Here is a 27,333-nt window from a genome sequence, read left to right as displayed (position 1 = left end):
GGAGTGTAGTTGATAAACTTTAGTCTGGAAACTTTAATCAAGGAATTTCAGGAACATTTCCCCAGCAAAAGTAACTCCAGAACTTTAGTCCAGGAACATAAGCTGGACTTCCATCGATGGAAAGAGATCACCACTGACCAGATGTTGATGGGTGGAGTGGGGGGAAAGTTTGGGGATGTCAATACTTTGTGCAGAGAAACAGATGGACTACAAACAGTCTGACACAGACACGTGCGCTCCTCCTGTCCAGCTCCGAGCGATGAAGACGTTTATTTTGAGATTCCGGAGCTCACATGAGCCTCATTCACAACACGGCAGCACGAGCAGAGAGGAGGAGGAAGTGTGGAGAGGAAAAAAACGACAGGACGTCCGTCTGAGCAGCACACGGCCACGCAGTAACCCAGAGAGAGAGAGAGAGAGAGAGGGGGAGAGGGGGACAGAGAGAGTTACTACTCTGAAATTAGCTAAAGGAAAAAGAGAGGGGGACAGAGAGGGGGGGAAAGAAAGGGAGAGACGGAGAGAAGAAAGAAAAGTTGGTCCATAAAGAGAAAAAAAATTCTCTTTGAGATTTGCAGGAGGAACAAAGAAGAAAGAAAAAGAGGACTGAAGGAAAAAGAGAGAAGAGAGGAAAGTTGAGAAAAGGAACAGAAGAGAAAGAGAAAAGGAGAGACAGAAAGAGGGAGGGAGGAGGGGAAAGAGAGTGACTAACTGGACTGTTGAATAGAGGAAGTGTGTGAATAAAGGAAAGAAACGGAGTGACTCAGTGGACTTAGTGAAAAAGGAAGTGTGAGTGTGTGTGTGTGAGTGTGTGTGTGTGTGTGTGAGTGCATGTGAACGCAGTGAGACACTCAGAGCTCCATGTGGATCAGTAATGCCGGAATGGAGAGAGACAGAATCTCAGGTAAGACACAGACAGCTGTCTTCATGCACTATCGTCCCCGTCGCTCTCTCAGCCAATCAGAATTTTTTAAATCTGATATTTGCGTATAATAATTATCATCAGAGCAGAATGGAGTGTGAGGAATAGAACTGGATTAAAAAATATTTGAGGAATAGAACTGGATTAAAAAGCTGCGTGTGCGATTTGGTGATCATCTGATCCTCTAGACTTTACAGCACTGACTCTTTTTAATGTCATGTAACTCTTACGGGGTTTTAAAAAAAAAAAAGAAAAAGAATATGATGGTTTTGTGGTCACTGAATTGGACTTTCTGGGGTTTTGTTTGAGTTTCAGGAAGAAAAGACACGTGACAGAAAAAAAGGAATTTCTCAGAAAGTGTGAGGAAGAGAAACTTGAAATCTGGTCTTTTTAAGAAAGTGCTTTAGACAGACACAGACAGACAGAGAGACAGATAGTCTAACTTTTGCAGTCCATTTGCATCTAAACAAACACTGTAGGTGTTCATTTGACATTGTTTTTCTCTCTTTTTGCTAGAAGTTAGACAGAAATGGCTGATAGACAGATTAGTATGTAGACAGACAGGTCAGGCAGATAGTCAGATGCACAGACAAACAGACATACAGACAGACAGACAGACAGACATATCATGCATGATTAGGCAGCACGTCTCTCCATGTTTAGCTCTGACTTCCTGTAGCTTTTAAAAGAGCCCAAGTGTGTGTGTGTGTGTTTCTGTGTGTGTGTGTTTTGATAGTAAATAATTAAAAGACGTCACCTGCACAGGAACACACACCTTTCAGGATGTTCGGTGTCTAAGAATGTTTTGTCTTCTGCATGTCTTTTGTGTTTTATTCTGGAGATTGTGCTTCTGTGTGTGTGAGTGTGTGTGTGTGAGTGTGTGTGTGAGTGTGTGTGTGGGTGTGAGAGAGACAGAGAAAAAGAGAGAGGGTTATCTATTCTTGTTTGGCAAGTGCTGTGTGTGTCAGTTTTGTTGTTGATGAGTAACTTCCTCATAAACTATAATAGAGGATTGTGCGTGCGTGTGTGTGTGTGTGTGTGTGTGTGTGTGAGCATATTTTACAGGAATGTGTGTATTTAGGAGACAGACAGATTTCTTTCCTCTTGAAACCTCAAGCAAAACAGCGACTTACAGACTTTGTTAATTAATTAACAAGGATAAATCTCTATCTAATTATCTAGTGATTTCATTATTTAATTATCTTCAAAGGGAAGTTTTGTTGTTTCTGTACATTGCAGTGTGTATTAATGTTTTAAAAAAACATAATTATAAAGTAGAAAGCACATTATTGCACTAAGAGGAATGACATCATGATGTACACTGTATACTAGTAATAAATAACTAACCAATGAATATTAAAATAAATATTTTAATAATAAATATGTGATTATTGAAGCTGAGATCGAGACGTGACTCACTGCCTCTGACTTCACTGCCTTTTCTTTCTTCTCAAAACCTCGTGACTCTTTGTTACAGAACAATAACACATCATTTGATTATTATGATTATAAACTTTGTGAAATTAATTTCCCTCTTAGCCTGAGTCACGCTCACTTTGTGTCAGAGAGGTACTTAAATAAAGCAACTGCAATATTAACGGAATTCAACACATTCTGCACTTTCACGTCTTCTTATTCTGCACTTTCACGTCTTCTTATTCAGCTTTAATGAACTCTGACGTGAATTCAGTAACACAACTGCTTTAGCTGTGTTGTCCTGTGGAGAGGTAGAGCTTCATGTTGATCGTAAAATGGAAGTAACAATAATATTAGCAGTGTGAGGGTGTGATATTTTACATAAAACCTGACTTATTAATTATTCCATTCCATTGTGGCACTGGTACGCTGTCGGGATTAGATTCTGTAACTCATGTATAATTACATGTATTTGGAAATTTACAAGCACAAAGTCTTGATATATAAAACTAAATTAATTTAATTTAATAAGTGAAGTGACTTGTGGCCAAGTATGGTGACCCATACTCGGAATTTGTGCTCTGCATTTAACCCATCCAAGTGCACACACACAGTAGTGAACACACACACACTGTGAACACACACCCGGAGCAGTGGGCAGCCTTTTTTTGCTGCGGCGCCCGGGGAGCAGTTGGGGGTTCGGTGCCTTGCTCAAGGGTCTCACCTCAGTCGTGGTATTGAGGGTGGGAGAGAGCGCTGGTCATTCACTCCCCCCACCTACAATCCCTGCCGGACCCGAGACTCGAACCCACAACCTTCAAGTTCACCTTCGGGTTACAAGTCCGACTCTCTATCCATTAGGCCATGACTACCCCAATTAATCTAATTAATCTAATTAAGACAGACATATGGACAGACAGACAGCTATATGGACATTCAGACAGATATATGGACATACAGATATATGGATAGACAGACAGACAGATATGTGGACAGACAGACAGACAGACAGCTATATGGACATACAGATATATGAACAGACAGACAGACAGATATGTGGACAGACAGACAGACAGGCAGACAGATATATGGACAGACAAACAGACAGCTATATGGACAGACAGACAGATATATGGACAGACAGATATATGGACAGACAGATATGTGGACAGACAGACGATATAGATGGAAGGACAGATGAACAGACTGACAGATAAATGGATGGATATATGGACAGACAGAGAGGTAGACAGATATTTGGACATATAGACAGACAGAGGGTGTGGGTACTTGCTCAGCTGTTTCTGTCCTATAGAAAGTGTGTGTGAGCAGCTGCATTGGGAGCGGTTGCCTTTCAGACAGTGCTCAAATCTTAACATATCAGCTGTTAGACGCACACACACACACACACACACACACACACACACACACACTCACACACACACTGTGGTAATGTTCTGTATGTCTGATGTATAAAAATGGCTTGTGTAACTGTGCATTCTGCAGCCTAAGTAAGTGTGCAGAAGATCGTACTGCAGTGTGTGTGTGTGTGTGTGTGCGTGTGTGTGTGTGTGCGCGTGTGTATGTGCATGTATGTGTGTGTTTGATTTTGTATGTGTGTTGTCCTGGACTTTGCTAGCTCGAGAAGTTTCCAAACTTCCATCCAGGAAGTCATGGGCAGAGCTGCTTCCCGTTTCTGCTTCACTATTGGTGTTTACGTCCATCGCCATGGTGACAACCTCGGGCCACCGTGTTCAGGAGCGTGAGCGCCCTTAAGGCTCCGCCCCTTGTTTTTCTTTGCACTTTATTTGCAGTGTGAACATCCTGTGATGTTGACTGCCTGGACAATAGTTTCATTATTTTTACGTCTCACACACACGCACACGCACACACAAACTGCAAATTTGTAGTAGTGGTTACTTGATGTTGGACTGTTCATATGCTGTTATTCTTAGTGCTTGAGGTTATTCTGTGTGTGTGTGTGTATGTGTGTGTGTAGGTGTGTGTGGGTGTGTTGTGGTCGTTGCTATCACTCTATACACAGAAACAACATTAAATCCCACAGAATTAACAGCGTAAACATACACAAACACAAACAAATTTAAAAGACAAACACACAAAAACACATGGTATAAACAAATGCTTGTACTAACACAATTAAAATGCTTGTACTAACACAAGCAGGCAAGATAAACACACACACAGACACACACACTCAGCTGGTTATCATCACTGTTGTGATTGATGAGAGAGATTGAGGGGATTAAAATAATATTCAAGTCTTGTTCTGTTCTTTGCAGCACTGAAGAGGTCATTTGAGGTCGAGAACGTGGATTCATCTTCGCAGTCTTCCTCTCCTCACATGCGTCGCTCTCCCTCCATCCAGCGCAGCTCCATCTCTCCGTCCATCAGCCGCCATCATGAGCTCGGTGCCAACGGTGCCATCAAACCCAAACCACAGACTCCTGAAGCTGCTTCACGCCGCGCAGAGCTCAGCATTGGCATCAACACCAAAGCCGTCGACAGCTCACCCAGGTACGACGATAACCAACTGTGTCCTGTATCCCCAGTCCCACCCTTAATTGGTTACTGTTGCTATGTAGATAAAACACTTGAGAAATGGAGGAAGTGAATTAAGAAGCAACCATAGGAGATAAGAAATCAGTTTTAGGGACCAGGAAAAGTTTAAAACTGATAGTGAGACCTTTGGAGTTGACAGTGAAGCTCATTCTACCAACGTGAAGCCAGGATACTGAAGCAGCACATAACTTTACGAGCAGCTCAGGTGTGTAGATAGATCGAGTGGGGCAGATCCTTTTGAGAAACAGAAATACAAGGACAAGAGGTTTGAAGCCTTTAGTGACCTTTAGTAGCAGGGGGAAGGGTGAGGACTATCAGTTTCATCTTCTGAGACATGTGAAGCCAACTTCTACATCTTTTTGAACTACCGCTATAACAAATTTGGAAGAAAATGCTGTCTGCCCTCTTATGCATACCTGAGCGCACAGATTTGGCTAGTGATTGACAGAGGAGAGAGTATGCCCCTCCCACCCAGACAGCAAGGCCAATGTTGCTCCGTGGATGAATGCTTTTCTGTTACGCCGCTTGAGAGTCAAAACCAGCAAGTCTGGAAATAACTACAGCTTGTATGCGTATATTCTTCTGATGTTGCAGGATCTGGTGGTTGAATCACATCAGATATATAAGCTGCAAGGGACTGTAAGGGTACTGATGGTCCAGCATAGTAACATTCCCAGTCTGTAGGGAAATCAGGTCTGTCTGGTCGAGCTTAAATTTCAGATCATAAGTCTTTATCCAATAAAAGAGTATGATGTCTTCTGGATACCAGAGAGGTCTATGGAATCAAAAGAGAAGTAAATTTGTGTATTACCTGCATAGAAAGCATGAATTCTGATTGCAGAGTCCAGAGATTGACTATTTAGAGAAAACAAACGTGGACCAAGGATTGACCCCTGAATGGCTCCTGGCCACGGATGGCTGAGGCATCTTCATGATTTGAACTTTGACTTTGAGCTCCTGACAATAGGACAAATGCTTTTCTCTTGTGTCATTATAGAGCCAAGACCAGCAAGTCTGAAAATAACTAGAGCTTGTATGAGGGTCTGAACAGATAATGTAGCCAGGATTGACTGTATTCTTCTGATATTGTGAAGCTGAAATATGCAGGATCTTATGGTTGCATCACACAAAAATTCTAAGCTGTGAGGGACTATAAGGGTGTTGATGGTCCAACAGAGGAACATTCTCAGCTTGTAGGAAAATCAGGTCTAGATTATTATTTGAGAGTTTGATGTCTTCTGGAGACCAGAGGGGTAAATGGAAGCAAATGAGAAGTAAGGTTGTGTATCATCTCCATAGAGGGATCTGATCACAGAGTCCAGAGATTTACTATTTAGGGAACACAAGAGTGGACCAAGAATGGACCCCTGAGGTACTCTCTTTGTGAGCCTTTGAAGTGAAGAATCTGAACTTTTCCACGCTGCGTGGCAGGACTGGTTGTGTAGATATGATGAAAACCAGGCTTAGATTCCTAATTCCTTAGTCAGCAAAAGTGCTGGTGAGTATCTGATGACTCACAGCATCGAAGGCTGCTGACAAGTTACAAACTGGTGACAGTCTTCTCAGGCTTTTTGTATAGGGTCAGTGTCTGTAAGGAGGACGGTTTCAGTAATGCATGACCTTGTATTCAAACACATCATTTAGTGTGAGATATGAAGATCGCTGTGTGAGAACAGCATGTCCCTAGGTTCAGAAACTGGAATAACTGTGTAGATAGCCACATTAATGTGGTCAATAGTGGGATTCTTAGCAGAATTGGTTAAGAAGATGGAAGAAACCATATAGTGATGCATTAACATATTTGGCTGATTACTTATAATTGAGACAGGATACTACAGCACAGCTTAGGGTTAAGGGTCTTGCTCAAAGACCCAACAGTGGCAGCTTGATTGTGCTGGGATATGAATTCACAGCTTTCTGATCAGCTTTAACCACTGAGCCACCACTTCCCAACCAGTCAGTCAAGTCAAGTGGGTTTTTACTGTCATTCCTCTATATAGCTTGTATACACTGGAACGAAAGGTCGTTTCTCCAGGACCATGGTGCAACACATAACAGTACGCAAGACTACATAAAGTGCAAATACACAACAGTGTGAGACAAGTGCAGGACAATAAATACACAGAACAGAGCAATAAATACACAGGACAATAAATACCCAGAACATGGGCTGTAAATTGTTAACTATTAGTAGGTTAGCAGCAATAGGTTTATTGTTCCATAAAGTGTCTGATGCAGCTTTGGAGGTGCAGATGTTCAGTGGAGTAATACTGGGTCAGGTGTTTGACTAGCCCAGGTGAGCGTTGGGAGGCAGCAGGGTGTTGAGTAATTTGACTGCCTTAGGAAAGAAACTGTTGCAGAGTCTGCTGGTGGTGGCATGGATGCTCCTGTACCTTCTGCCAGATGGTCCATGAGAGTCCATGAGAGAGGTGAGAAGAGTCGTCCGCAATACTGGTGGCTCTGCAGATGCAGCAGTTGTTGTATGAGGTGTCGATGGTGGGTATGAAGACCCCAACGATCTTTTCAGCTGTTCTCACAATCCGCTGTAGGGTCTTGTTGTCAGAGACTGTGCAGTTCCCGTACCACAAGGTGAGACAGCTGGTCAGGACATTCTCTATTGTCTATTGTCCCTCTAAAGAAGGTTGTAAGGATGGGAGGGGGAAGTTTGGCTCTCTTCAGCCTCTATAGGAAGTGGAGGTGCTACTGGGCCTTCTAGGCAATTATAGTAGTCACAAGAGTGCTGGAGAAGTTTGGATGGTAAAAATCCCTTGCCAATGATTGAACAGAATTCATTCAAAGCAAATAGCTGAGCAGTTATGGGTTAATGGTCTTCCTCAAAGCCCAAAAAGTGTGGGCAGTACTGAGCTGGAAATTAGATCCTTCCACTCACTAGTGCAGATCCTTGCTGCAGAGCTATCACTTACCTTCATATAGCCATACAAGGTTTTACTTACACCTTCTGTTTTAACCATAATCTGTCCCGCCTCTTTCAGTGCTGGCATCTCCCGCTTCAGCCTGAGGAAGCCCGACGTTTCAGGCCACAACAAGATGCCAGAGGTGCAAAAGCCCTCTGGAATGTTCAGCAAGACCCACGAGACCACCGCTCCAATCGTCAGGACGCCATCCAATGCCAGCGCGAGACAACTCCCCGAGACTCCTTTCCGGAGGAACGAACCCCCGGAGAGCAGCGTCAGCAAGCCAGAGGTCAAAGGTCAGGAGAATCATCAACATTCATCTGCGATCACAATCAGGTGCTCATCTCCCAGTCATGCTGAACGGAAATCACCCATCAATGATGCACACAGTAAGTGCACACCCTTTCTTAATTAGCTGTAGCTTAATTAGTTTAATTAGTTGTCTTAATTACAATATAAAGAAATATACAGTGTGGAAAACATTTTATATCATGGTTAGCAGTGAGGCTAACACAAACAGTGAGCAAACAAAGAGTTGTTGTTTTGTAAGTCACACTGGATAATGTATGCAAAGAAAAAAAAGAAGGAAATACTATTTCTTAAATAGTTCTCGCAAGGTAACTAAGATTGTCAGTGAGCAAACAATAACTTTGCTAGCAGTAATAATGAGATAATGTAGCTAACTTTACATTTTATGCTAATTTTATATTTTATCTAATTTTATCTAATTTTACAAAATACACATCGGTAAACAAATCCTGTTGAACCCTTAGCATTTCTCTGACCTGAACCGTGGCATTTGGGACGTAGCCGATATGAATACCGCACGTCGCTGTGCTGATGAAACATTCCCCTGTATTTAAGTGGAGCTGTTATGCCTGAAGCTTTATCCGTATGTTCATGGTGTAATTTTTTTCCGTGCTGTTTATTTGATATTTATTTGAAGAGATGTGTGTGTGAGGTATATATAGTTAGCTGTGTATGTCATTTCAACCTACCGAGGAGGAGCCACTTCCTGTTTACTGTATTAAAGATATAACTATAGAAATAACTTACACTTAAAGGGACGTTATAAAATAGAGGTCATAAAGTCAGGTGTGTAAGCCTACAATCATGCTATAAAGTGTGTTTCTGTTGTGGTTTTCAGCACTGGAATAATGTCTTTTAGCACACACAAATCCAGTGCTTGGAAAGTTGAAAGTCAGAAATTTCAGTAGTCAAAGTAGTGTTCACTTAAATTGGATTGAACGCCAACAGTTTTTCAACATTTTTAAATTAATCTTTTAAACCATGGTTGTTGTTTTTTTTTTTTTTCAAATTGGTGGAAACCAGGAAAGTACTGTATAATTACAGAGTAATTTTATTTAACATATTTTTTAAAATTAATTTACCAACACATCTGAGGTAAATGTTCATGTTCTGGATGGTTCTGTCTCATTTCCACTCTCTCTGTGACTTTACGTTGGCTAAAAAAGACTTGAACGCTGCATGCTAGCTAAAGAGTCTTCATTTTATTCAGATAGTGTCTTTTTTTATTCATTTACTATCACATCTGAGGTAAATGTTGATGTTCCGGATGGTTCTGTGTTATTTCCACTGCCACTGTGTCTTTACATTGTCTGTAAACAATTTAACAGCTAAGTGCTAACTAGCTAAATTGTATGTTTGTCCATATAGTGTCTTTTTTTTTTAATTTACCAACACATCTAAACGTTGATGTTGCGTTTCCACTCTTACGTCTTTATGCTTTTTTATAAAAGACTTAAGAGCTTTTACTGCGAAATACCTGTAGAAATGACCACCACACATAAGGCTAATAGGGACACAACCCAATGTGTGTGTGTGTGTGTGTGTGTGTGTGTGTGTGTTGTATCTGTCAGCACTTTGTGTGATTATCAGGTCATGGGGTTTTTCACAGTGCACATTCTCACCACACTTTAGAAAAAAGAGGAGACTTCAAGGCATGTGGGAAAAGACAGAGTGTGTTCTCAGTTGGAATTGATTTAACACACACACACACACACACACACAGAGAGAGAGAGAGAGAGAGAGAGAGAGAGAGAGAGAAACAAACTACAGAATTGTTAATGGTTTGACTCACTAGAAGAACATGAACAAAGACACACAAAGAGGGTTTGTGTGAGCAGATGGAAGTTCTTGAGGTGTTTGCGGACCCCAAACACACACACAGACACAGACCCACACACACACACATGAGTCTGCGAAATTCCTGAAAATGTCAGAGAGGAATAATGGAGGGAAAGCAGAAAGAAACCAAGCATGATGTAATGCTTGTGTGTGTGTGTGTGTGTGTGTGTGTGTGTGTGAGAGAGAGAGAGAGAGAGAGAGTGTGTGTGTGTGTGTGGATGGTCCTCTTCTCCCTACTTCTCTCATTACAAAAAGAAATTAAATCAATGTCAATTCAATTCCATTTAATTTTGAGTTAAAGGGCATGTAAATATTACAGAATATTAAAATAAGGGCTTAGACAAATTAAAAAGAGAGAAGGAAAGGGAACCAAAACATTAAAAAGAAAATATATTTCAACCACGATCCTGATATAAATATGGTAAAACTAATCATTATAATTAATAAATTATAAATTAATCACTAAATGTTATTTTTTTGTTGATGTTTTGTCAATATAGGAGTTAGCATTTGAAGTTAAGTGTCATTTTACTCAGACAAAGTCTTTTTTAATAGTTCACCAACAAATCTGAGGTAAATATTAATGTTCTGTCTCATTTCACACACTTACTGTGTCTTTACACTGTCTTTTAAAGACTTAACAGCTAAATGCTAGCTAGCAAAATCCTAATTTTAGCCAAACAATGTCTTTTTTTAACCATTTATCAACACATCTGAGGTAAATGTTGATGTTCCAGTGTCATTTTCACTCTCACTGTGTCTTTACAATGTCTATAAAAGACGTAACAGCTATTTGCTAGCTAGCTAAATTGAAATTTTAGCCATGCTGTGTCTTTTTTTTATTCATTTACCAACAAATCTGAGGTAAATGTTGTTATGGATGTTTCTGCTGCATTTCCCCCATCACTATGTCTTTATATTACTTAAAAAAGTCATACTAGTTAGCGAATTCATAATTTTAGCCATACAATATCTTTTTTTAACCATTTATCAACATATCTGAGATAAATGTTGATGTTCCAGTCTCATTTTCACTCTCACTGTGTCCTTACACTGTCTATTAAAGCTAAATGCTAGCTAGCAAAATCCTAATTTTAGTCAGACAGTGCCTTTTTTTATTCATTTACCAACAAATCTGAGGTAAATGTTGATGTTCTGGGTGGTTCTGTGTTGTTTCCACTCTCATTGTGTATTTACACTGTCTATAAAAAGATATACTAGTTAGCTAATTCATAATTTTAGCTATACAGGGTCTTTTTTTAGCCAATTGTCAACACATCTGAGGTAATTGTTGTTGTTATGGATGTTTCTGCTGCGTTTCTCCCATCACTATGTCTTTATATTGTATAAAAAAGACATACTAGTTAGCTAATTCATAATTTTAGCCAAACAATGTCTTTTCTTTAACCATTTATCAACACATCTGAGGTAAATGTTGATGTTCCAGTCTCATTTTCACTCTCACCGTGTCTTTACAATGTCTATAAAAGACGTAACAGATATTTGCTAGCTAGCTAAATTGTAATTTTAGCCATGCAGTGTTTTTTATTCAGTAATCAATCAACATATCTGAGGTAAATGTCAATGTTCTGGATGGTTATATGTTGTTTCCACTCTCATTGTATCTTTACACTGTCTATAAAAGACTTAACAGCTACATGCTAGCTAGCAAAATCATAATCTTAGCCATACAATGTCTTTTTTTATTAATTAACCAACACATTTGAGGTAAATGTTGATGTTCCTGATGTTTCTATCACATTTCCACTGTCACTGTGTTTTTAACGTGTCCGTACGATACACTTAACAGCTACATGCTAGCTAGATAAATTATTAGCTTCATTGCCATCAATAGCTAGCTTGAGTATATATTTCTGAGTTGCATAGCAAGTGTTCTCACACCTTTACCCTTTTTTTAAATTATTTTAACCAGTGTTTTATTATAGAAAAGGTGTGTGAATTTTTTTTCACCTCCACTGATTAGTATCTTAGCATTTTCACAGTACAATTTAAGTTGAATGTGTGCCAAGGTTGGTCTGTGTCCCCAAAACACAGGAAATGACCTCACACACACAGACACACACATACACACACAGGAGGAAGTGTCGTTTCCTTCCTGTCAGCTGTTTCCTCGGACATTAAACAGTATATTAGACTATAACACAGGGTTATAAGGGTTCAGTTCTTCAGCCAGAATATTGTTTATTTTCCCACAGGATATGACGGAATCTTTAACATGTCAATTCACACAAGGTTTATAAAGTATACAGAATATTACTGAGGTCACGTTAGAGCGAGTAAAATACGCTGTAATGTTTCCACACACACGTGATGAGACTTAAACTAGTGCAGTCATCATTACAACAAATGTAGAAATGCAGATTTATTTCATTTCACACCTCTCCTAAATTCTTTAACATTCTTCTGTCTCAATTTAAAAGCAATATTTATGTAATGGAATAACTATTTCACATTTAAATATCGTACATTACAACCCGAGTTCTCATTCTGTGCTTTTATTTTTAATATTTATATTTGATTTTTTTCTTTTTTTAAAAAAAAGTTTAAATGCTTCTACTGAGAAGCAACAGAATATAAAGTAGTGAATAAATAATAATAGTAAATATATAACTTACTTAAATATTTAAGTAAATGAATTAAATAAGTTAAAATGTTTAAATGAATAATAATTAATTACTAAATAAATAATTATTTAAGTTTAAATTAAGTTTATTAAATGGAGTGATGTATTACCAGTAGAGGGTGCTCTGACACAGTTAGAGCCACCATATATGAAAGCGTGTGTGTGTGTGTGTGTGTGTGCGTGTGTGTGTGTGTGTGTGGTTAGGTTATATCCTGTAGAGACATGTGTCCATGTGGTTTGCTGAACACAACATCCGGCACATCTCTGTCTCTCTCTCTCTCTCTCTCTCTCTCTCTCTCTCTCTCACACACACACACACATGTGCACACACACACACACACACACACCAAATGAGTGTTAATGTCTGTGTTGAGGCTATGGGTTATATGCATATGTGTGTGTATGTGTGTGTGCATATCGAGTTTCAGGAAGGGTGTGTGTTTATGTGGTGCAGTAGGGAAAAGGTCAAAGGTCACACAAGTTTCCCACCATCATAGAAGACCCTTCTCTCTCCTTCTCTCTTTACACTCCTCCGTTATCATCCCTCTGTCGTTTAGATCACTCCATCTACTGATCTCAGTCCAGAAAAATGCCTCTGGTCAGCGTCCATCTTTTTCATCTTTCCATCACATGAGTTTTTCTTGGAAGGACTGGATGAGTCATCTGCATGTGTGTGTGTGTGTGTGTGTGTGTGTGAGACTCCCTAAACTAAAGAAGGTTTTAATTAGGAACAAACATGAAATCACTCTGTATGTATTCTTCTTCAAAAAGACAGAGAGAGAGAGAGAGACAGAGAATGAGAGAGACACAGACAGATGGAAAGAGAGACAGACAGGCAGAGTGAGAGAGAGACAGATAGAGAGACAGAAAGAGAGAAAGAGAGAGTGAGAGAGACAGACAGAGGGAAAGAAAGAGAGAGAGAGAATCAGAGAGAGACAGAGGGAAAGAGAGACAACAAGACTAAGTTAGATAATGAGAGACAGAGCGAGACAGACAGACAGATGGAGAGACAGATAGACACAGAGACAGAGAGAGAGAGAGAAACAGATAGACAGATGGCATGCATTTGTGCTTAAAGGACAAAAACACAATAAATGAGATTTTTTTTGCCGAGTCATCACTTTAACTCGCTGTTGTTCCATGCAATTTAGATTAGCGTTAAATTATTTCACGCATCTTGTGGCCTGCAGCTAATTTCCGCCTGTTTACACTCGACATGACGCAAATAACCGCCACAAATGTACAAAATGTTTTTGTGCAAACAATTTTTTGCCACATCACCCTGAGCATTCGTTTCTATGTGTTGCTAATTACCAAACTAGCTAGCGATCTATATCTAGCTACTACAAAGGTAAATCTCTCGGTGTAATGCTAGCCTGCTAGCTGGCACTACTAGCTAGCTGGAAACTTTTAAGCTAATATATGGACTTGAGTAACTAATTTAATAGCAATGAAGTCTCAACATCCTACGCTCCAGAGAATTCATTCTAGTAAAGTCTGTCTGCTCGGCGGCCATCTTGGCATAACATCTTGGTAGTTATATCCAGATTCCATGACCAGGTTCATATTTGCTTGAGTGGGGAGCCATAAACACGAAATTCATCAACAAGATGACGTTTTAAATTTTAAATTACTGTTAAAAGAAATGAGGTATCAGGTCCACAACAATGCTAATAACACCAACTTTATTTACTACCGTTTCTACGGTAGCGATCATCGATCATCAGCCTGGAAAGTAGGCATCATTTGGAAAGTAACTGATTCTACGTCCTATATAGTGCACTCTATAGCCAACAGGAAGTTATTTGGGACTCACCCTGCGGCTTGACCCTGTAGTTCCCCTGACGTTTAGCTAATCTGGATTTTATGGTTCAGTTCACAGGGTCTATGAATCAAAACGAAAGATGTTAATGGTAATGTATTAACCAAAATGCTGCCTTTAAACAGACTCAGGGAGAAAAGTGAAATTCTATATCTGCCAAATATCTCTTAGAGACAACCAGTAAGGACAGTTTTACAAATATTTCTTTTTTTTATATCAATATTTCCCTTTTGCTAGTTGCTTATGATCAAGATGCTCAATAACTTCTTATTACCTTTGTTATATAACCTGTTAATCATATTGACTCAACAGGTCAGTGATGAAGTTTGGACAGAAAAACTGAGGAAATCTGATTGGCCAACAAGCCGATTAGCTCTAGGACTTCCTGTATAACAGGCAGTAATACAGGAAGTAGCCAGTGACTTGTCTCTACTCTGACAGTACTCTCTGGTTTCGCCTACAGCTCATGAGATATTTTGTACACTTTTCTGGCCACAAGCTTCGGAATCATGAATCTCTTTGCACTTCCCTATATACTGTATATATACACATTTTTACGATGAGAAAAAAAGTCTTTTGAACAGGATGTTGTCACTGGGATTAAAAGTAGGTCCTGGCATCACATCTTAAAAAAAAAAAACCTGGCATCACTCAAGTTTTAAGAGTTTTGTCTGGATGTGTTTAATGACAAAAAATACCAGAATCAGCGAATTCTGAAGATCTGGCTTGTAGGACGAATATATATATAATTTTATCTAATTTTAGACGCTATACAGCCAAAACCATGTACCATAATTACATACCAAATAATTCAATTCAGTTATTTTTAAATTATGATGTAATGTTGGTTTGGTGGTTTTCTTATTCCTGTTCATGCTTGTGTGTTCCTTTTAATTCATCCCAACTCTTAAATTAAAAATTGATTTATTTATTTGTTTAATTTGTTAATTACTGCCATCTTTATTTATTTATTTAGTTACTCATTTATTCACTCACTTATTTATTTATTTATCTTTGCTTACATATATACATATTTATTAATTTTTATTGATTTACGTACTTACTCACTTATTTATTTACTTTTCACATATTTGTAGGTTTGTATGCCGATTTATTTACTTTTTATTTATTATTATATATTAAATAATATATTATTTTACATAGTTATTTACATATTTAATCATTTTACTTACATATTTAAATGTTTTCATTTATGTGTTTGTTAATTTGTTGAGTTACTTACTAACATCTTTAGTCAGTCAATTAGAATTAGTGAAAGCTGAAGATCTGACTTGTAGGAATAATATATGTGTGTGTGTATATATATATATATATATATATATATATATATATATATATATATATATACAGCCCAAACCATGTGCCATAATTCTAAAGCTATTTATTTTTAATGGTGATGGTCCGATTTGAGCAACAGTTCTGCAATAACTGCATCTGACCAATCCTTGGTCTGCACTATTTCAAGCTCCGCCCACATCCTTGGTTCCGTTGGTACCCTGCAGGAAGATGAGCTAAATTCAGTGTCAGTACCTAGTTCCAGTATGGAAACTAAGATCAGCTCTTAGGGCATCATCACTTTTATAACGTTTCACTTCTACTGCGTTATTTAGCATAATTAATTAACGGTTTGTTTTGCACTGTGCTGTAATTACCCATCATGCCTCACACCATTAACCCTGCTCTCCTCACACTGCTGTATCTCACAGTTCAGTTCAGTTCCATTTGAGAGTGTGTGTGGCTTTGTGTGTGTGTGTGTGTGTGTGTGTGGCTTTGTGTGTGTGTGACTTTGTATGTGATTAGAAACAGGAAGTCACTTTGTTGGAAGGAAAGGAAGTCGTATGCAAATGAGTGTTTATCTCTCTCGCTGTGCTGCAGGGTTTATTTCTGTGATGTTAGTTACAACAATAATCTCATTCAACTAATCATTATTTTAATTTCTGTTTATCAAAGACACTGAGCATGTCACATTTTTCTCATGCAGTGTGTGTGTGTGTGTGTGTGTGTGTGTGTGTGGCTTTGTTTGTGTGTGTGTGTGTGTGTGTGTGTGTGTGTGTGTGTGGTTTGCGTTTTTTCCTCAGAACCGTTACACTCTGGTCCTAAATCTGTTTTCACTCTGACATTTCATTGTTTAGGTTTTTCTCAGTTGTTTGCGATTAAAGGGGATTTCCACCGAAATTTTAAAAACAAATACATTTGTACAATAATACATTAATTTGTAATAATTCTTAATAATTTTTAATAATTTTTTTTGTCTTTCTGCCTTCAGTCTTGTCTTCAATAAGTGAAAAGCATGCTCTATTGGGTTGAGATCAGGTGACTGACTTGGCCATTGAAGAATATTCCATTTCTTTGCCTTCAAAAAGTCTTGAGTTGCTTTCGCAGTATGTTTAGGGTCATTATCCACCTGCACTGTAAAGCGGCATCCTATCAGTTTGGTAGCATTTGGCTGAATGTGAGCAGAGAGTATAGGAGAGAGTCTTGCTACTTCTGTCAGCAGTCACTTCAACAATAAACACCAGTGAGCCCGTTCCATTGGCAGCCATACATGCCCATGCCATAACACTGCCTCCACCATGTTTGACACATGATGTGGTATACTTTGAATCATGAGCTGTTCCTTTCTTTCGCCATACTTTTCTATTCCCATCATTCTGGTACAAGTTAATCTTGGTTTCATCAGTCCAAAGAATCTTATTCCAGAACATGGGAGGCTTTTTTAGATGTTTTCTGGCAAAGTCTAATCTGGCTTTCCTGTTCTTGAATGTTACCAGTCGTTTGCACCTTGTTGTAAACCCTCTGTATTTACATTCATGAAGGCATCTCTTGTAGATTGTAGATTTTGACAATGACGCCTACCTTCTCCAGAGTATTCTTGACTTCTGTTGATGTTGTGAAGGGGTTTTTCTTCACCAAGGAAAGGATTCTGCGATCATCCACTTTAGTTGTTTTCCGTGGTCTTCCAGGCCTTTCGATGTTGTTGAGCTCACCAGTGCTTTCTTTCTTTTTAAGAATGTACCCAACTGCTGATTTGGCCACATCTAAGGTTTTTACTATCTCTCTTATAGATTTATGTTGTTTTTTTCATCCTAATGATGGCCTCCTTCACTTGCATTGAGATCTCCTCGGACTTCATATTGGTAGCTCCAGTCAAACAGCTGCCAAATGCCACCTCAATACCTAATATCAACTCCAGACCTTTTATCTACTTCATTTGTCTTGAAGTAATGAGGGAATGGACCGCACCTTGTCAATTAACATCTTGTCAGTCAATTGTTCAAATACCTTTGAGCCTTTGTACTTAAAATGGCTGTAATTCCTAAATGGTAAATGCCATATTTTTGTGGAACCTCTTAAAATAAAGCTGAAAGTCTACACTTCGATCTCATCGTGATTGTTTTATTTCAGATCCATTGTGGTGGAGTATAAAGTCAAAATCACAAAAACTCTGTCATTGTCCAAATACTTCCGGACCTGACTGTATATATATTTGATTTATTTACATACTTACTTAACTTATTTATTCATTAATTTTTTTCTTATTTACATATTTTATCATTTTACTTATTTATTTAAATATGCTTTTATGTATGTGTTTATCATTTTGTTTGGTTACTAACTTCTTTATTTATATATTTCTATTTTTATTTTTTTTTTACTTTAGTTGTTTGTTTGTTTACACTGTAATTTTGTGATACTTCAATGGGGATGCAGCACTTTTACACTTTTGCTACTCCAAGAGTGTCTCAGTGAATAGAGAGCTGCATTCTGATTGGCTGGCCCAAATCATGTGACCCACAAGGGGCATGGCCTGAGAGAACTAGCCAAGCCCAGCTGGTGTTGTAAGCAGAGAGAGAGAGAGAGAGAGAGAGAGAGAGAGAGAGAGAGAGAGAACACACACATACAGAGAGAGGGAGAGAGAGGGAGAGAGAGAGGAAAAGAGAGGGGTTGCAAGAAGGAGGAGAAGAGAGATAGAGAGAGAGAGAGCGTTCTGAGGAAGGGTGAGTCATTGATCTGTTCTTCATACTCTTCTGTTTTTAACAGATCGTTATATATTTTCCATCCAAGGAAGAGTGTATGTATGTGTGAGTGTGTGTGCAAGTGTGTGTGAGCGTATGTGTATGTGTATGTGTGTGTGAGTGTGTATGAATGTGTGTATGAATGTGTGTGAGAGTGTGTGTGTGTGAGTGTGTGTGTCCCAGGTATCCTGACTGGGTGGTTGCCAGTGTGTGGAGGAAGAGGGGGGCAGGGGAAGTTTTTTGGCAGGAGTGTGTATTGAGCAGCATTGTGTGTCTGTCCCCCAACACACACACTCACACACACACACACACACACACACACTCACACACATACTCACACACACACTGTGCACTGAAACAGATGATGAGCTCAAACTGAAGTTAAAGTGTTCAATGACCCCATTTTCCTTTCTCTTCATCTTTCAATCTCCCTTCTCTCTCTCTCTCTCTCTCTCTCTCTCGCTGTCTCTCTATCCCACACTCACTCACTTTCTCTTTCTCTTTTCCATGTTTTTCTGTCTTGTTCTCATACTTTCTCATCTCACTCTGTCCCTCATCTCCTCTTCCTCCCTTTCTTTTCTCTCCATCCTGTATCTATCTTTCCACTTCTCTCTCCCTGTCACTTTCCCCCCTTTCTATTTACCTCTATTTCCCCCTTTCCCCCTTTCAGTTTCTTTCTGTCTTGTCTCTTTCCTCTGTTTCATTTTCTTATTCTGGTATTTCTCTCTCCTTTTCCGACCCTCTCTCTTTCCTTTACTTTTCTCTCTTACGTTTCTCTCTTCCTTTCTCTTTCACAGTCACTCTTTCCCACTTTCCTATTCCTGAATTCTTACGCTTTATCTTTCTTTCTCTTTTGCTCTTGTTTCTCATTCCCATATTCAGAGTTGGTGAGTTGCGTCAGTCAGTATTTACTCTGAGGAAAGTTCCTGGTATTCAGAGTCGGGTTACGCAGCTGCTTAAGTGGACTTTCTGAGCTCTACATTTAGATTATTAAAATCACCTGAATGTAGTCCACACCTCCGAGGAGATTTTTCTTTAGTAGAAGCGGCCGAGACGGAGTTTTTAATAGCGTCTATAAACACAAACACTCACCTTTAAACCTGTTTTCTATCAGGGATAGAAAATACGGACTGAAGAAGGAAACAGAGTTTTATTCTTTGCTGTCGAATGTAATATGGTGTAACATAAAAACAAGAGATTTAAAAATGAAAAATAAAAGACTACTATGAATGATATATGAATGAGAAGATTTTGTGAGTGTTGAAATAAATCTAATAGGAGTTTTGTATATCACTGATATATTACTGCATGAATAGTGCTAGCTGTAATTATAACATTAATCACTGGGTTAATTTAACAAAATGGCTTCTACACTCATTATTCAGCAGCACACAGAATAGCACTTGATCCAGCGCAGACTCTTAATTTACTGTTTACGGTTACTCGTGCGCAACTTAATGAGGTCACGAGATTCTAAATCGTGGTGATGAAATCGTAATGTGCACGTGTGAGCGGGAGGAAAAGAAAACACTACAGAGAAACTTTAAGTTCATTCATCATTTTATCCATAAAATATTCACTCCTCGATAAAAGCGACGTCTCTGATTAAGACGCGTCTCCTTCCTTTGTGCACTTTAATGTGACGATATTATTAAAAATTAACAGTGTCATATTTATGTATTTAATATTGTGTGTGTGTGTATTTACAGTGAAATCCTAAATTTCAGCGTGACGTGTTGTAGTTATATTAAACTGTCATACGGTGGCGCTGGACTTAACGCTTCTCCTCACGCGAACCGATATCATGCAAGAAACATGCGCTTTTTAAGTTCAAGATCAGAATCGAGCGTAACTGAGACACACCTCTGTTTTAGATAAACTCCGCCCCGTGTGTAACTGAGACACGCCTCTGTTTTAGATAAACTCCGCCCCCGTGTGTGTAACTGAGACACGCCTCTGTTTTAGATAAACTCCACCCCCGTGTGTATAACTGAGACACGCCTCTGTTTTAGATAAACTCCGCCCCGTGTGTATAACTGAGACACGCCTCTGTTTTAGATAAACTCCACCCCGTGTGTGTAACTGAGACACGACTCAGTTTTAGATAAACTCCGCCTCCGTGTGTGTAACTGCGACACGCCTCTCTTTTAGATAAACTGAGACACACCTCTGTTTTGTATAAACTCTGGCCCATGTGTGTAACTGAGACAAGCCTCTGTTTTGTATAAACTCTGGCCCATGTGTGTAACTGAGACAAGCCTCTGTTTTAGATAAACTCCACCCCATGTGTGTAACTGAGAAACACCTCTGTTTTAGATAAACTCCGCCCTCTTGTGTGTACTGAGACACACCTGTTTTGTATAAACTTCATCCCATGTGTTTAACTGAGACACACCCCTGTTTTAGATAAACTCCTCCCTGTGTGTGTAACTGAGACACACCCCTGTTTTAGATAAACTCCTTCCCGTGTGTGTAACTGAGACACGTTCCTGTTTTAGATAAACTCCGCCCCCGTGTGTAATCTCAGATAAACTCCGCCCTGTGTGTGTAACTTTCACATAACTTCTGAATAGCGCTTAAATCTGTAGTTACATCTGAGCTCTGAATACTGACTTGTGTGATTTCAGTATTAAATCCACAATGAGAGATTAACTCGACTCTGAATACAGCTCTAGGTTACGCTTCACTAATTTATTTGTGGTGTCTGAAGTACAAAAAGGATGTGTGTGTGTGTGTGTGTTAATATCAGGTGTGTATTAGTGTATATGTTCTCTGTTCTGCTTTTCCCTCCATGTTTGTGATGAGAGGAAGTCGTTATGGTTTAGACTGTGGTTTTGCTTCAGTTTCCGTGCTGCTGTATGAGCTTCTTCAACAAGTCGAGGTTTCAGAAATTCCTTTTCACGGTCGTTGTTTAAAAACGAGATACACAACATGCTCACTGGGTACGTGGTTATAGTCACGAGATGACTTGCTAAGGAAAGGGTAAATATATCCACAGATTATAAGCTAACTGAAGACTGAGGCTAATGATTTAGCTAGCTAGAACAGACATGGTAACCATAGAAACATGACAGAACCATCCAGAACATCAACATTTACCTCAGTTGTGTTGGTAAATTGGTAAAAAAAAATACTTTATAAGACTAAAATTACACAGTAATTACACTTTGCATCGACTGCTAACTCGACTGACATGAATAATGTCGCACTGAGAAATGTTAAACGTTCTGTCTGACTGATTTTTAAGAACCTAACTGATTATATCAGGTCACAAAAAAGTAATGTTTTTACTACAGGAACTTTTTTAGGAACACAGGAACTTTATCTCTCCACCAGAGGAACCAAGGATGCTTTTAATTCCAGGAACCGTTTTACTTCCTGCTACAGAGTTGGCACTTTTCTGCCGACCACAAAATATTGGAGGTGGAGGTTTCTGTATGAAATGAAATGATGTTTAGGAGATAACGTTTCTGCGATGTTCTAAAACACTGTGGACAAAATGGAAACATTAGCATTAACTTTCATTAAGGTGAAATGAAAGCATTAACATTAAGTTGAAACAAAAAAAATGTAAATGTTTATGTACAAAACATAAAATTTTCTAAACGCAGAAATACAGAAATGTTCTCAGGACTAAAAGTTTTTCGAAACTGTAACAAATCGAAATGAACCTAAAATTGGTAGCAGGAATTTAGCTAACAAGCAATTGCTAAACATCATAAAGTTTCTGCAACGTTAATTTTTGTTTTTTAGCAGTAGCGAATTTCGTGTGCAGTGTGGTGAAAAGACGAATCAGGAACCATGTTCAGGAACCGTGTTCAGGAACCATGTAGTTCTTTGTACCTTTGTGGACTTCTAAAAATCCCACAAACCACACAGGAATATAAGCACTCCCTCACCATCTGCTCTAGTAGTGCAAGGGGTCAGAGGTCACATCTAGCGGGGGGTTTTGGAGAAGCAGGAGGTGACAGATGAAGTGGTTTAGTGACATTCCTCCTCTCGTCGCTGCCTCACTCCCTTCCCCTCAACGTCAACGCAACTGCATCCAAAAGCGTGATTACTAACGTGATTTATTCTTTTTTGATGCCTGAAACATTATTTAAATGAATATACATGATTATGCAAATTAGGAATCGGCCTCGCGTCATATCTAACATCTTAATATCACTCACATTAGCTAACTCTAGCTAGCTGTTCTCACTGATTTGTATATTTCGGCGTTAAATATATTTCAACATTACTGTGACAACCTCCATCTGTTTATCACTAACCTTGGATAGAATTCCTAGCTAGCTTAGCATGAAGATACAATGGCTGAAAATTTTGAGGTACCAAATCATCATCCTGTAATAATTTGCATATCGAATATGCTTGCTGTAAAAGGCGTGAAGATTATTTTGTGACATCACAAACGGAGCAAGCCCCGCCCCCAAATCAGTTTGGTGCAGAAATCTTTCATGGAAAATTAAAAGTAAGTTAAAAACTGTAAAAACTTTTAGAAAAATAGATACAACATTGAAAAATATAATGACAAATAACTAAATTAATACATTTACAAATAAAGTACACACATATATATATATTGATTTGAAATATACACACATATATATATATATATTTATATATATATATATATATAAATTTGAAAAGAACTCAGAATCAGGATCCAAGAGAAGTTTAAAAGTTTTAAATATCACGCTGCAGCGTTCAATTAACGTAAATATGTAGCGTGAGGAGAACATTTTGTCTTGTGGTGAATCGTCTCCATCCTGCTCCACTTCCTGTCTGCTTTACTGAAACGCTTACTCTCATTCAGAGACTCGTAGATCAACCCGGAGAAAGTGCACACCGTAAAACATTACGACCACTTCCTCCTCCTCCTCCTCTGTGTGTGTGTGTGTGTGTGTGTGTGTGTGAGCAAGAGAGAGAGAGAGAGGAATCGACTTTAACCCTTTCAGCAGTCGGTTTCTGTAATGTGTAGTCCTGAATTTTTTTAATATGCATTTAAAAATGAACAAAAAATGTGCCAGTTGGTGTCACAGCACATTAGCATTACAGTAAACTAGCATTATAGTAAACTAGCATTATAGTACACAAACGAACTCATAAATTAGCATTATAGTAAACTAGCATTATAGTAAACTATCTAATTCACAAACTAGAATTATAGTAAACTAGCATTATGGTAAACTAGCATTATAGTAAACTAGCATTACAGTAAACTAACTCATAAATTAGCATTATAGTAAACTAGCATTAAACTAGCGTAATAGTAAACTAGCGTAATACCGGAGTTAGCTATCAACACGTGAACTAAAGCAGATCTCCATTAAATAAACTTTATTGAATATAATATGAGTGAAGAGACATAAAGTGTCCCCTCAGTGTGTGTGTGTGTGTGTGTGTGTGTGTGTGTGTGTGTGTGTGTTTTTGTGAGAGCTGAAACAGAACCAGCAGAACCGTTACACAGTCATCCTAAATCTGTTTTCACTCTGACGTGTGTGTGTGTGAGAGAGAGAGAGTGTGAGTGTGTGTTTGGAAGTTTTGGATGCTTTCAACGTCTGTTGACATTTGAGATTTTGTGTGTGTGTGTGTGTGTCAGAGACATTTGGGATGTTTTTGGTATGCATTGAGGAGTGTGTGTGTGCGTGTATGTGGTTCAGCATGTGTGTTTTAGGGTGTGTGTGTGTATGTGTGTGTGCATGTGTGTGTGTGTTTTAGTGTCTGTGCATGTGTGTTTGTGTGTGCATATGTGTGTGTGTTTTAGTGTGTCTGTGCGTGTGTGTTTGTGTGTGCATGCATGTATGTGTGTGTTAGTGTGTCTGTGTGTGTCTGTGTGCACGTGTGTGTGCATATGTGTGTGTGTTTTAGTGTGTATGTGTGCGTGTGTTTTTGTGCGTTTGTGTGTGCGTGAGATGTGTGTGTGTTCGCGTGCGAGGTGTGCATGTGAGGTGTGTGCAGGCAAGGTGTGTGTGCATGTGTATGTGTGTTTTAGTGTGTCTGTGTGTGCATGTGTGTAAATGTGCGCGTTTTAGTGTGTGTGTTTGTGTGTGCGTGCGTGTTGTGCATGCGAGGTGTGTGTGTATGTGTTTGCATTAAAACCGATTTAACGGTCTGAGTCTGAATCAGCTCTTTGAGTCACACTATCAGCACATCTATGGTGTGTGTGTGTGTGTGTGCACGTGTGAGCAGATGGCCGCAGCAGGTGTGTGTGTGTGTGTGTGTGTGTGTGTGTGTGTGTGTGTGTGCACGTGTGAGCAGATGGCCGCAGCAGGTGTGTGTGTGTGGCTCAGTGACAGTTGCTCTCAGTGTTTCAGTCTTAATCACGCTCTCTGATTTCCCGTCTTCATTTTCTCTTCTCTTTTACACAGAATTATGTTAAATAATCATAAATATTCATAATTACTCATGAATAATTCATATTATTAGTAATTACAAAGAGTTTTGTATACTAATTTCCGTATAAAATTCTTATTTAATTATGAAAGAAGGAGAGAAACTGAACTAATGCTAAGCGGCGTATCTAATCATAAGTCCTCTGATTTTAGCCGCAGTTATGCTAGCAAAGCTTGCAAAGTTAGCCAAGCTGCTAGCGCTCCTTTGTGTATTTTATCCGTTTAATACATGCTAACATGAACATCTTCAACTGTTTAACCTGACACTGAGTTAGCCGGCTAACAACTTTTCCTTTTATGACTAATAAAGTCGTATGCTAATCATAACTATCAGGACAGTTAGCTATTAGCTAATAAGTGTTACTAGCTGATGGATGGAATTCACTTAAAGATTAATTAAATTAGAGGATAATTGTGAGTTAGCGCTATGCTAGATACAACACTAACAAGAAACACATGAGCACTATTTGTGGCCTTGTTCATAATTTAAAACTTTATCATGCTAGTACGACCTATTAGTTATGCTAAGCGGAATTATTAGGATGTCTTAGCATCAGTGGGTAAAAGCTAATAAGCGCGAATTGTAGAGTCAGCACAATGCTAATGAGACGCTTAGCATCATGCTAGCGAGATACACATGAGCACCATTTGTAGCTTTGTGTTCTCTGTTAATCTGTACGTTTAGCATGCTAGTAATCATGCTAAACACAGTTTTGTTTTAAGGTGTGTTAGCATTATCACGTAATCAATAATGCTAAAAACTAATGCTAATAAGTATTACTAGGGGAGGCTGAGTTAGCGCTATGCTAATGAGACGACACTTGTTGTTAGCATCGTGATAACAAGATATACATGAACAGTATTTGTTCCCTCGTCCCAAAACTTTTAGCATGCTAGTGAGAAAGTAGTTTTTGAGGTCTGTTAGCATTACTGAGTAATGATAATCTGAACTTTCAGTTATGGTCGTATATGTTAGCATGTTTAACACAAATGCTAATATGCTAACATGACACATGATTAGCCAGTAAAAGGTTCAGAGATGGAGCAGAAGCCTTTATTGTGAAATATTTGATTATTAAAGCATTTTTAAAAATTTTATTGTAATTCTTAAACAAAATTCCCTCATATTTAAAGTGTCCATGTTTTATTATTTTTTATTTGAGACACTTGTTATAAATGATACATTAATAGCTGGAATAAATATTAAAATATTTTGGTGGAATAAAGAGTTTTTGGGATTTTTAATTTATTTATTTTTTTTTTTTTTTGAGGCGTTACAGGTATAAACAGGTCGTGAACGCTCGGTGTGAAATTCCTGTCGTGTTTTTATCCATTCTAAATTATGACATGAGTTTGTTAGGAATTGCATCGCACTTCAAGTTGTAATTAATCAGCTGTGTTTGTACACGTCAGGCTGGCATCTGCTACACATTTTTCTTCACCTCTTTCCATCTACTCTGACTCTCTCTCTCTCTCTCTCTCTCTGTGTCTCTGTCTCTCTGTCTCTCTCTCTGTTCAGTTCTGTTCTGTTTATGATGTTTGTAATGTTTAAATGTGTGTATATATGGTTTTTTTGTATAAATTTTGGTTTGATATACTTGCACTATTTGCTTTGGCAACAATGTGATTTATAACATTCATGCCAATAAAGCACTGATGAACTGAACTGAACTCTCTTTGTGTCTCTGTGCCTCTCTCTCTCTCTCTCCCTCTCTCTATCTGTCTCTCTCTGTCTCCCTCTCTCTCCCTCTCTCTGTCTCTCTCTCTGTCTCCCTCTCTCTCTCTGTCTCTCTGTCTTTCTCTGTCCCTCTCTGTCCCTCTCTCTCTCTCTGTGTCTCTGTCCCTCTCTCTTCCTCTCTCTCTGTCTCTCTCTCTCTGTCTTTCTCTGTCCCTCTCTCTGTCTCTCTCTGTGTCTCTGTCCCTCTCTCTTCCTCTCTCTCTGTCTCTCTCTGTCTGTCTGTTTGTCTGTCTCTGTCTCACACACTCTCTCTCTCTCTCTCTCTCTCTGTCCGTCTGTCTCTCCCTCTCTCTATCTGTCTCTCTGTCTGTCTCTCTCTGTCTCCCTCTCTCTGTCCCTCTCTGTCCCTCTCTCTCCCTCTCTCTCTCTCTCTCTCTCTCTCTCTGTGTCTCTGTCCCTCTCTCTTCCTCTCTCTCTGTCTCTCTCTCTCTGTCTTTCTCTGTCCCTCTCTCTGTCTCTCTCTGTGTCTCTGTCCCTCTCTCTTCCTCTCTCTCTGTCTCTCTCTGTCTGTCTGTTTGTCTGTCTCTGTCTCACACACTCTCTCTCTCTCTCTCTCTCTCTGTCCGTCTGTCTCTCCCTCTCTCTATCTGTCTCTCTGTCTGTCTCTCTCTGTCTCCCTCTCTCTGTCCCTCTCTGTCCCTCTCTCTCCCTCTCTCTCTCTCTCTCTCTCTCTCTCTGTGTCTCTGTCCCTCTCTCTTCCTCTCTCTCTGTCTCTCTCT

At 39.1% G+C, this 27,333-nt stretch overlaps 1 protein-coding gene across 2 annotated transcripts in view; it reads left to right on the top strand.

The window, feature by feature from the left end:
• The first annotated feature begins 480 nt into the window (after positions 1 to 480).
• Positions 481 to 27,333, top strand: part of septin9b (septin 9b) — a 37,304-nt gene continuing 10,451 nt past the window's right edge. Inside the window, exons 1-3 of one of the 2 annotated variants that reach the window (XM_034314107.2) lie at positions 481 to 901; positions 4,636 to 4,870; positions 7,909 to 8,219. In XM_034314107.2, the coding sequence (XP_034169998.1) occupies positions 859 to 901; positions 4,636 to 4,870; positions 7,909 to 8,219 (589 nt within the window). In that variant the 5' untranslated portion in view covers positions 481 to 858. Of the gene's footprint in view, positions 902 to 4,635; positions 4,871 to 7,908; positions 8,220 to 18,324; positions 18,464 to 27,333 lie in introns of those variants that run through there. The other variant, XM_034314112.2, reaches the window with a different exon arrangement.

The sequence above is a fragment of the Pangasianodon hypophthalmus genome, chromosome 2 (genome assembly GCF_027358585.1).
Source record: "Pangasianodon hypophthalmus isolate fPanHyp1 chromosome 2, fPanHyp1.pri, whole genome shotgun sequence".
NCBI lineage: Eukaryota > Metazoa > Chordata > Actinopteri > Siluriformes > Pangasiidae > Pangasianodon > Pangasianodon hypophthalmus.
The sequence above is the reverse complement of the archived record's forward strand: the minus strand, read 5'-3'. Positions and strand labels throughout refer to the sequence as shown.